The sequence below is a fragment of the Mastomys coucha genome, chromosome X (assembly GCF_008632895.1).
Source record: "Mastomys coucha isolate ucsf_1 chromosome X, UCSF_Mcou_1, whole genome shotgun sequence".
NCBI classification, from domain to species: Eukaryota; Metazoa; Chordata; class Mammalia; order Rodentia; family Muridae; genus Mastomys; species Mastomys coucha.
Genome location: NC_045030.1, coordinates 43,685,844 through 43,698,133, shown reverse-complemented (window position 1 = coordinate 43,698,133; position 12,290 = coordinate 43,685,844). Strand labels below are relative to the sequence as shown.

General features: G+C 38.0%; 1 protein-coding gene across 1 annotated transcript; it reads left to right on the top strand.

Moving 5' to 3' along the window:
* The first annotated feature begins 50 nt into the window (after positions 1 to 50).
* Positions 51 to 1,938, top strand: C1galt1c1 (C1GALT1 specific chaperone 1). Its single transcript, XM_031353839.1, has one exon. The coding sequence runs from the start codon at positions 583 to 585 to the stop codon at positions 1,531 to 1,533; it is 951 nt and encodes a 316-aa protein (XP_031209699.1). The 5' UTR covers positions 51 to 582; the 3' UTR covers positions 1,534 to 1,938.
* Positions 1,939 to 12,290: the final 10,352 nt, after the last annotated feature.

Here is a 12,290-nt window from a genome sequence, read left to right as displayed (position 1 = left end):
GGACAGCCAGGGCTACACAAAGAAACCATGTCTCGAAAAAACAAAAATGAAAGAAAGAAAGAAAAAAGAAAAGAAAGGAAGAAAGAAAGGAAGAAAGAAAATGAAGAAAGAAAAGAGAAATTTGAGTTTAAATTGAGTATCTGTTCAACTTACAGGTCTTGACCTAGAAGCTCTTTTATAATAGCCAGAAGTACTTACTAACAGTGCAAATTTGTCTTACAAAATTTTTAGAGAACGATGGAAAAACAATGTTCATCACATTAGTTTCTAGGCTAATGCTTTGACTTGCCACTTGGTTAAATAAATGATGTACAAAATTACTCCTCTACACACGCACGCACGCGCACACACACAGACACACACACACACACCAAGTTCTACTCTGTGAATGAGTTTCTATAATGTTTCAGTTTCTACCCAATGCCAGTGGAAGGATACTGAGAGTCCTTGTCACAGTATGCTTCTCACCTGATTTTAAGCATGTGGACCTTAAACATTAAGAACAAATGTAAGTATATAAGAAATAAACCAAGTAAAATTATTAAACTATGTATTTGAAAAGTCTTTTTCTTTGCAGGAAAAATGCTTTCAGAAAGCAGTTCATTTTTGAAGGGTGTGATGCTTGGAAGCATCTTCTGTGCCTTGATCACTATGCTAGGCCACATTAGGATTGGAAACAGAATGCACCACCATGAGCATCACCATCTGCAAGCCCCTAACAAAGATGATATCTCGAAAATTTCAGAGGCCGAACGCATGGAGCTCAGTAAGAGTTTCCGGGTATACTGTATAGTTCTTGTAAAACCCAAAGATGTGAGTCTTTGGGCTGCACTGAAGGAGACTTGGACCAAACACTGTGACAAAGCAGAATTCTTCAGTTCTGAAAATGTTAAAGTGTTTGAGTCAATTAATATGGACACAAATGACATGTGGTTGATGATGAGGAAAGCTTACAAATATGCTTATGATAAATACAGGGACCAGTACAACTGGTTCTTCCTTGCACGCCCCACTACTTTCGCTGTTATTGAAAACCTCAAATATTTTTTGTTAAAAAAGGATCCATCACAACCTTTCTATCTAGGACACACTGTAAAATCTGGAGACCTTGAATATGTGAATGTGGATGGAGGAATTGTCTTAAGCATAGAATCAATGCAAAGACTCAACAGCCTTCTCAGTATTCCTGAAAAGTGTCCCGAACAAGGAGGAATGATTTGGAAGCTATCTGAAGATAAGCAGCTGGCAGTCTGCCTGAAATATGCTGGTGTATTTGCAGAAAATGCAGAAGATGCCGATGGAAAAGATGTGTTTAATACCAAATCTGTTGGCCTTTTCATTAAAGAAGCAATGACTAACCAGCCAAACCAGGTAGTAGAAGGATGTTGCTCTGATATGGCTGTTACTTTCAATGGACTGACTCCTAATCAGATGCATGTGATGATGTATGGGGTGTACCGGCTTAGGGCATTTGGACATGTTTTCAATGATGCATTGGTTTTCTTACCTCCAAATGGTTCTGAGAATGACTGACAGAAAGCAAGATCATGCGTTTAGTAACTACATTAAGACATGGTATCATTTTTAATTGATAACAGATCTAACATAGTACTGTGTTTCTTTTTCTTATCTGGTTACACTGGTATAATCACACATTGAATTCTACTTGTACAATGTCAAATGGAATGCTGTTTTTCCCTTATATCATTGGTGAGAAATTTAAATGTATTAAAAAATAAATGTTTTAAGAATAGCAATTTTTCAAATACATATTTATTTATAAGTATCATATTTATGTGATAAAGACTAAATTATAGACATTAAAATCTGTGGTGTATCTTTGCTTATTGGTTTTAAACTCATGTATCATTTTAGCTTTCTAATATATGCAAATGAGATCTCTAGAGAGTGTGTGATTAAAGAATACTTGTAGCCCTGTGTTTCCATTACTTTTCTGTGGGAGCCTGGGTGCTTGAGAAAGGTAGGAACAGGGTCTTGCTGTGTAATTTAGGCTGGCCTCAAACTGGAAGTTCTCCGTAGCCTCCTGAGTGCTAGTGTTAATGCTGTATGCCACTGGGCTCAATTGTTTTCTTTCCTTCCGATGCAGATTTGTACTCTTTAAGGCATACCAATGCCAATGGATTTGCTCTCCTAAAATATACAACCAAGCAATTAAGGAAGTGTTCATTAACACTGTGGAGACTTCAGTTGTTTCCTTGAGAGGAAGTACAATTTATTTACATAAATTAAGCAATATTCCCTGAAAGTTAATTAAGTAGCATTCCTTAGCATTTACAGTTTCCATTAACTCTGTACAGCATTCAAACCAGGCATTTGGAATATGACTGTAAAGAAATGTCATTTAACTGGTTCCCCACCCCCTAAGCTCTGAGCTGGACCTTGGATTACATATATAAGGTATTCATACCTACTGGCCAGTGAGTTCTGTGTATAGCACCTTTGAAAAACTTGGTTTTGCTCATCTGGGTGATTCACTTACCTAAGCTAAATGTGGAGGTTGTTGTTGCTTTGGTTTTGGTTACTTTTGAAAGTTATGAGATTTTCCCCAGAGTCATGATTGTATCATATAACTGGTTTGGTTTTGTTGGATTACTATATCATCTGATTAATTTCAAGTGACTACCTAAAATGCCTGCCTTGTGGATACAGCTATTCCTGCCCTCTGAAATGTGTAATATGCTTGTCTTATAATCTGTGCTCATAAATTTGATCCATAAGCCCCTTTAGGACATAAGTTTTTTTTTGTTTGTTTTTTTTTTTTTTTTTTTTTTTTTTTTGGTTTTTCGAGATGGTTTCTCTGTGTAGCCCTGGCTGTCCTGGAACTCACTCTGTAGACCAGGCTGGCCTCCAACTCAGAAATCCCAAGTGCTGGGATTAAAGGTGTGCACCACCACTGCCCGGCAATACTGTTTTTAAATAGTATTCCTTGTACTTAGCCTCATGACTGTAATATCTCCTTCAGATTTAGAAAAGCACTATGCATTTCCTCAGGAAGGCTTTGCGTTTCAGATTATTCATCATCAAAGTAGTATGTCCAGCCTTTGTTTTAAATACTCTCTGACCGCCTTCCTTGGGATTTTCACTTAAGCTGAAGCGTTATTAATTTCAAAGAATCATAAATCCTACTTACTAAGCACCATATTATGTGGTTGTAGGTGCAATCTATACAGATCAAGTCATGTTCTGTGTGAGTATAGTGATAAAAAATACTCTGAATGACTCATTATCCCTAACACTAATGTTTTCTTATTTTTCTTACATTGATTTTATTGAGGGGAGGCATGCTATGCAAGCCACAGTGTGCATGGAGAGGTCAGAGGGCAACTTAGGAGAGTTTCCTCCTTTCACCATGTGGAACCTGGGGATCAAATTTCTATTGTCAAGGGTCACAACAAGTGCCTTTCCCTACTAAGCCATCTATCTGGCTTTCTTTAAAATTGTCTATTTTAGGGACCAGAAAAATGTCTCAGTATTTAAGAGCATTTCCCATGGTCTAGAGGACCCAAATTCAGTTCCCAGTACCCATATTAGATAGTTGACGACTTCCTTTAACTCAAGGATACAACACCTTCTGGCTTCCACAGACACCTGCATACATGTAACATAGAAACACACATACATGTAAAACATAATTATTTCTATTTTTGTTGTGTCACCTTGCCAGCACCAGTGTATTTACAATTTTTCAACTTTAATTACATTAGCCTATCAAGATACTGGAATTGCCAGGCCCTAGCATTCAGGAGGCAGAAGCAGGGGGATCCCCGTGAGTTAAAGGTCAGCCTTGTCTAGGTAGTGAGTTCTGGAACAGACAGGCAGGACTACATAAAGTAACCTTGTTGCAAAAATATTGGGGAACTTGTCAGTCAATAGATGACAAGGTAAATATGGGCATTTAAAATCAAATTCATGCTCAATTAAGTTTTTACACATGGTATTAGATTATAAAATGTCTCCAATAGTATGTTGCCTTTTTGAATTTATCTATATCCAGGTTTGTAGATTAAAAAAAAATCACTAACAAAAAATCATAATACTGTGGTTTTAGATACAGATATACTTTTTATACATGTCAGGTGACTAAATGTGGAAAATACACATATAGTAGCTAGAAGCTAACCCTGGGCACACTCTTGAGATTAGGGAGTGGAAGAAAAGTGGAGGTCCAGTGCAAATTGATCATGAATGTAAATAACCATGTTAGTCATATGGCTAAGAACTAACAGAATAGATCCACCACTTTAAACACCTCAATTGAGACACCTCATTCAGTCATAGCTAAGATAAGATGTTAATGTTTTCTAAAAGTTGAATTTGTATTTATTTTTCTGCTTAAGAAGACACTGGAACCTAGCTTTAGCAAACCCCAGGCCATGTCCTTATATGAGCTGAATCCTTCTCAAAAAGAATTTTTTTTAGACAGGGTTTCTCTGTGCAGCCCTGGTTGTCCTGGAACTCACTCTGTAGACCAGGCTGGCCTCGAACTCAGAAATCCACCTGCCTCTGCATCCCAAGTGCTGGGACTAAAGGCATGTGTCACCACTGCCTGGCCTTCTCTTTTTGATGTGGCAAAAATGTTACTGTGTATCAAATCTGGCTTATGAGACAAAGAGTTTTCTGGAGTGTATTTAAATAAACCCATCAGGTTTTCTTAAAGCAGAACATACCTACATTAGAAAAGAGTCCAGTGATGTGCTGTCATTCACTTCAGCTTCCTCCATTAAGTGTTCTTTGGTGAACAAAACAAAATTCAGTGCATGCAATGCATGCATGAGTGGTTATGTGCAAGTAAGAGCAGGTACCTTAGAGGCCAGAAAAGAATATCCAGTTCCCTGTGAGCCACAGGATGTATGTTCTGGGAATGCTGGTCCTGGTTCTCTAAGAGAACAGTACATGCTCTTAACCTCTAAGCCATCTCTCCAGCCACCTTGGGGAGTTGTAGTGTTTTTATCACATTTATTTTGTGTGAGTGGATGTACAGGTACTTGCCATGGCACATGTGTGGAGGTCAGAGGAAACTTGAAAGAGTCGGGTTTCTCCTTCCACCATATGAGTTCCTGGGATCCTGCTCTGGTCCTCAGGCTTAGAGGCAAGTACCTTTACCTACTCAGCCATCTACTCACCAGCATTGTTTGTTTGTTTGTTTTTTAAACTGTTTTTTTTTTCTTTTTTAAACACAGGCTTTCTTTAGATAACATCAAACTCAAGGAAATTGTCTTGTTCCAAAGTTCTAAGTGTTGAAATTATAGACAGGAGCCACGATGGCCAGCCTCTTAAAAGGATTTTTTTGTTAAGTGTCTAAGACAATGAGAATGTATCATTGTACCCTGCTCATATTCACCCTCCCAGAATACTTCCTTATACCCCTATTCTTTTCTTCATCCCTCAAATAGCCCCCCTGCTTTCATGACACACAATTCCAGATAGGAGGAAAATGTGTGATATTTTTGCCATCCTCAACCTACTCTGGTGGTGTACCTCACCGTCCCTTTAGACTCCCTTGACCCTGCATAGTCTCTAGCAGAAATGACTTTTCCTTTAGCAAGGGAACAGTTCTTAAGAGGTAACCTACTTTCCTAAAAATAATTCTTCCAGATTTTAAAATTAATCACTGTAGCAGGGTTTAGTCCACCCGTATAATCCCAGCTGAAGGGCTGAGGCAGGAAGATCTCAAGTTAAAACTCAGCCTATGCTACATAGTGAAATCCTTTTTCAAAAAAGTTTAATAATCATGAGCTAGTAAGATGGCTTACAGGCTATAGGTTCTTGACATGCTACCAAGCCTTATGACATGAGTTCAGTTCCCTAGATTCAAAGAAACCTGGCTCCTACAAAAAAAATCCTGACCTTTATAGGCAGATTTTAAAAGGAAAATAAAAATCAGCCAAATGTGGTGGTACAATCCTTTAATCCAAGCATTTATGAAGCAGGGACAGGAAGGTCTTTTTGAGTTTGAGTTAAGCCTCAAGTTCCAGGACAACTAGGGCTACGTAGTGGTACCCTATCTACAAAAAACAAAATCAAAACAATCACATTCGACATGCATCATCATCAAAATTAAATACAATAAAATGTCTAATGGGCGATAGAAATGACTTGTGTACTGACTTAGCTCAAACAAACCCTACCTACCGACTGTTAGCCTACTGTGAAACAGTAGGTTACCAACGTACACTCTGGTGTCCCACAGTGACTAAACTGTGGGCCGAGATTACCATGTTACAATATGTTATGGAAAGTTTTCTGCAGAATATATACAGACTTTGCAGTTGGGCAGACTTAGATTCAGATTCCATTCCTGGTGTTTACTAGCTATGTATCTTTGGGCAATTGAAATATTCTCTGAGCATTAGTGTCCTCATTTGTAAAAATTAAACTCAAAAGCTGCCCACACAGAGTCATAAAGATTAATGAAGCCTGGCAGTGGAGGCACATGCCTTTAATCCTAGCACTTGGGAGGCAGAGGCAGGCGGATTTCTGAGTTCGAGGCCAGCCTGGTCTACAGAGTGAGTTCCAGGACAGCCAGGGCTACACAGAGAAACCCTGTCTCAAAAAAATTAATGAAAATATGTAAGAAGACCTTGTGCTTAGTGGACACCTAGATGCTATTTCCCCTTTCCTCTTATTTGGACACATTTAGTACTATAAATAATTATGTACCAGTCCTTTGCAGTAAATATCCTTTTATTTATTTAAATATTTTATGTATATGGGTTCTTTGCATGTACATGTGCACAGCAGAAGAGGGTATCACACAGTTGTGAGTTGCCATGTAGGTGCTGGGAATTGAACTCAAGACCTTTGGAATACTAGTGAGTGTTCTTAACCACTAAGCCATCTCCCCATCCCCTGCATTAAATATCTTGATGGTAAAAATACTAAGCTACTGATATGAGTAACTGTTGCTACTGCATATTTAAACTAACAGAGAAACTAGTAGTTTTAAGGTAATATCTGTATAATTAATCTGTATAAAATGGCTTTGCCTGGGTTTTTAAACAAGTATTTTTAGCAGTAAGCCACAAATTACCTTTAAAAACATAAGCTTAGATTATGTTTCCCTTTCGCAGTAAATTAGATACTACTGAAGTCTAAATTGCTTTAATTGATGTGGTTCTTATTTCTCATGCTCTAATCAAGAGGTTTCTGGTCATATTGGAGAAAATCCTGAATAAATGAGACTTCTCCCTCTTTGTAAAGGCTCTTAAATGGCTGGTACTAGGAAAAGGGCACTAAAGCCATGGGCCTCTCTTCAGACCTCGTTCAGGAGCAAGAAAGCAGAGCATTTTGTAAATTCCTTTATACACACATACACACACACGCGCACACACACACACACACACACACATATATACATACATACACATATATATAAATAAATAATAACATTAACCATATGAAATACAATGTAAGTACAATGTAAGTGCCTAAGTTTCTAATGTATTTTATGTTGTACTATTTTCAAAACAATAAGGCAATATCTGAAAAAAAGCTACTTAGTAGATTTTAGTTATAGCTATTATACTAAATGAAGGTATTTTAAATCTGTATTAAAATATATTTAAACAAAACCAATATTCTTTAAGTTGAATTTTGTCTAAGTGCTTATACCAGGAAACTTTAAAAAAAAAAAAAACTTTAGGGACTGGGATGTAGCTTAATTAGTAGAGTGCCTGCCTGGTATGCAGGAAGCCTGGAGTTTGTTCCCAAGCACTGCATTAGAACTGGCACTAGTGGTGTACCCTTTAGAGTCTCAGAACTTAAGATGTGGAGGCCAGAGATTGAGAAACTAAAGGTCACACTCCCTACTATACAGAGTAAATTCCATGCTAACTTAAGCCGAAGCTTCATTGAAGAGGCTTCATTGAAAGGGAAATGGAGAGAAGAAAGGGAAGAACTCAATCATGCATTGTGCTCTAATTCTCAGTACGTTAACTTTAAGAAACCTGCCCGGAAGGTACAAGACAAAAAAAAAAAATACTCCTCACCCTAACCAATTAAGGTCAGATACATTAAGTGAACTGAATTTGTGCTTTAAAAATTAAATTTTAATAGAACAACATTTCCAAAACATTTTTAATTTTACGTTTAATTATTTAGTGTGTGCATGGGGTGGTCAGAGAACTAGAGTCATTTTCTTCCTCCCAGCATGTGGATTCTGGGAACTGAACTCAGATTGTCAGCTTTGGCAGCAAGTGACCTGACTTGCTGAGCCATCTTCCCAAGTCCCAGGAGCACCAATTGAATGGGTAAAAAACACTATACATAGAAAATGTTTCACATTATGACAAACTTTAGGATGCCAATATACAAACAAAAGGGTTAGGCCTTAAAGAATAAGTAAGCAAAATTAAACACATTTTTTTACAAACACATTTTTACAGGTTGGGCAAGGTGCCTCCAGGCTGTAATCCTGAATTCTGCAGGCAAGAGGTTTATGAAATCAAGGCTAGCCTAGGCTTTAAGCACCCCTACCACCCCAGTTGCCTAGGGGCTAGGAATGAATCTGAAACAAAGTGTTTGCCTACCATAGGTAAAGCCCTGGTTGAGATCCTAGGTTTGATCCTCAACACCAAGGAAAAGTTTTCTAATTTAAGGGCTCAAGGACTATTAATGTACACTGCCCAACAAGCATGCAGTTGCATCAAAAAAAAAATCATCTTACTGGTTTGCAAGTTTCCAGATCTCTGGGCATAAGGCAACTCAGTCTTGGGGAACAAAGAGGAAATACTCACTTTCAAGACAGAAATTGATAAGAAAAACGGGCTGCCAGATCTTAGAAGAAGTCCCGGTAGGTTTCATTTGATCAATAAGGAAACTGAATTTGTGTTTAAGGCTTATGTTAAAATGACACATTCTCCAAACAGCACCTTAGTTTCAACCATTGCTGAAAAGCAAGTCCTTTGCTTACATGCTTGTATAAGCCAGAAGTTACTTATTACACAAGAAATTAATGATAATTACAATTATCACTGATCTGCTGTATGATTAAAGATTAAAATAGAAAAAGGTACAACTTTGAATCTTGTAAATCTAGATGTTTTTCCTATGGTAGAATTCCAAGAATACTTAAGTGAACTTGAAGGGAGTAAGTAATTCATAATGCCCTATCATTTATTGTTCTCCATGCACCCTGACTAAAATTAAACTATTTGAAAAGCTTGGCATAGTGGTACACACTGGTAATCCAGGAACTCAAGGGGCTAAAGCAGGAGGATCAGGAGTTTGGGGCAGCTTGAACTATACATAGCAAGACCTTTCCTTAAGGGGGAAAAGAGGAATCTTGAAAATGTTTGGATGGTTTGATGGATTTTTTTTTTTTTTGCCTAAAGAAAAACCAATGTAATACATGTTGATATTAAAATATGTGCAGTGGGTTAGAGACATGGCTTAATGGTAGAAAGCAATTGTTGCTCTTGTAAAGAACCAGAGTTTGTTCTTGGAACCCACATGGTGGCTCACAAAGATCTTAACTCCAATTGCAGGGAATCCGATGCCTTCTTCTGACCTGTCTGGGCACCAAGCACATGGGTGGTGCATATACATGCAGGTAAAACACTCATATATATATATATAAGGTTTTTAAAAATAATTCTGCTAAACATAAGCCATTGAACTAGTCTTCCACATAAAATTGATGCCTATACTTCTATTTTTAATTAACTATTTCTGATGGTTAACACATCTGTTCTTCCAATCAAGTTTTTTTAAATCAATTTGAGGCATCAAGTTGCATTACTTCTTGTATTTGCTACATTTCACACAGTAACTGACAAAACAATGTATGTAACTATAATTGAATATTAGTAGGGAGGCATGTCATTCTAACTAGGATTTTAAGTGAAAAATATTTTTACTACTTTGTCTTTTATTTTCCAGAGTATTCAAGGATAGCATTTAGTGTTCTTCAATTGGTACTCTAAAGCAAATGTTAATACCCTCCCTGTGACTTCTTTGTCTCAGGGTTTTATTGTTGGAAATAGCATCTATATAGTCCAGGCTGGCCTAGAACTCACATTCATCTGGGATTAATGAACTGTTTATAATAAACAATGTCAGAAGAGATTCCTGAAAGTTTCTTCCTTAATCCATTCTATGATAAGTTTTATTCACTAAAAGGTTAGCTTTATAGACAATGTAGAATAAACTGGTTTCCAAGCCACAATCTGCCTCCTCCTGCCTTCTGAGCACTGGGATTATAGGCAATTATACAGGTGCACTACCATACCTGGCTTCTTTTTTGTTTTTCAGACAGGTCTCATTAAGTAGCAGAGCTGGCTTTGAATCAATAGCAGTCCTACATAGGTCTCCCAAGTGCTGGTGGGACATCAGGCATGTACCACTACACTCAATGTCCTACTTCTAATGTTTAAAATTGACTCTCAGTTTCGTTCATTCACTTCTGATCTGGTGTCACTGTAGTCCTAATGAAAGGAAAAATTAAAGCTTTAAACCTGTGCTGACTAGGAAGAAAAGTTATGGGCCTAAGAATCCATCACAAGCTGGCCCACATAGGCCTGGGAAAGAGCAAACAAGTTGTTGGATATCATAAGAGCTGGCAGGTGAAGAAGACATAAAACTATAAACATAGAGGAAAACATCCAGGCAAACGAAGACATGTCCAAGGCCTAGGCCTGCAAAGACGTGCCTGACGGACACTAAGTAATGGACCATCTGGTCCTCTCAGATATGGTTTAAGGTCAGATGCTTTGTTGACTCAGATTAACACCAACCTTAGGAATTTTCCACTCTGTTCTGCACGTAATAGTTAATATTTGAACTAGCCAATCATGTATGACCACACTGATCCCTTTGTTCCCTCAGACCTTTTCCCTATATAAACCCCTAACTTTCAAGCCTCGTGGTCGGCTCCACTATCTCCTGCGTGAGATAACTGTGGTGCCGAACCAGAGCGCCCTGAAAATTAAAATATACCTCTTGTAATTACATCAAGATGTGGTCTCTCGTGATTCCTTGGGTGTACGTCCTCCCGAGATTTGAGTGGGGGTCTCCCCCAGGGGTCTTTCACTTTAATAGGAATGAATTGATCTTAATACAATACTAAGCAACTGATGTTAGAGTTGGGTTTTGGTTTTTTTGTTGTTGTTGTTTTTTGTTTTGTTTTTCAAGACAGGGTTTCTCTGTGTACTCCTTGCTGTCCTGGAACTCACTCTGTAGACCAGGCTGGCCTCAAACTCAGAAATCCGCCTGCCTCTGCCTCCCAAGTGCTGTGAGTGTGCCACCACTGCCTGGCTTTTGTTTTGTTTTGGTTTGTTTTGGTTTTGGGTTTTTTGTTTTGTTTTGTTTTGTTTTGTTTGTTTGTTTGTTTGTTTGATGTTAGAGTTGGTAAAGTTCACTTTTCTTGCAATAAAAAGTTTACTAAAGCCGGGCAGTGGTGGTGCGTGCCTTTAATCCTAGCACTTGGGAGGCAGAGGCAGGACTTCTGAGTTCAAGGCCAGCCTGAGTTCCAGGACAATCAGGGCCACACAGAGAAACCTTGTCTCGAAAAACCAAAAAGAAAAAAAGTTTACTAAAGCTGGGCCGCGGTCAGGCAGTGGTGGCACATGCCTTTATTCTCAGCACTTGGGAGGCAGAGACGGGTGAATTTCTGAGTTCGAGGCCAGCCTGAGTTCCAGGACAATCAGGGCTACACAGAGAAACCCTGTCTTGAAAAGCCAAAAACAAAAGTTCACTAAAAATAGATGGAAAGCATAAAATATAAATATATATCATTCATTTAAATGCATCAGTCTTTACAGAGACTGGTATGGCTTCATAACAAACTGTTATAAGACTATGATATTACAAATAGTTACAAATTACAAATTTGCAGGTGGTGATGGTGCATGCCTTTAGTCCCAGCACTTGAGAGGCAGAGGCAGGCAGATTTCTGGTCTACAGAGTGAGTTCCAGGACAGCCAGGGTTATACAGAGAAATCCTGTCTCAAAAACAACAACAACAAAAACCCAAAAACACAAGTAGTTCCATTTGATCTACATTTGCTGGGCTAATATGATTGAACATATTTAATATATATGCTTTACAGTTTCCACAAAATATTTTAATGGCCTACTCTTAAAGCAACTTTCTGAATGCTTGAGACATGTTATCTATACGTTTCACTCTTTCTTTCATTACAAATCAGCTTTAGTAGATAACTCCTTTAGAAACTGGAATCATTTTGAGTTTCCTGAAGAGCACTGAGAGATGTTCTCAGTATTAAGCAACCTAGATAAGCAAAAATTATATATATATATATATATATATA

What these genes read in the sequence shown, in the direction of transcription:
- C1galt1c1 (XM_031353839.1), top strand. Translation starts at nt 583, where the DNA reads ATGCTTTCAGAAAGCAGTTCATTTTTGAAGGGTGTGATGCTTGGAAGC.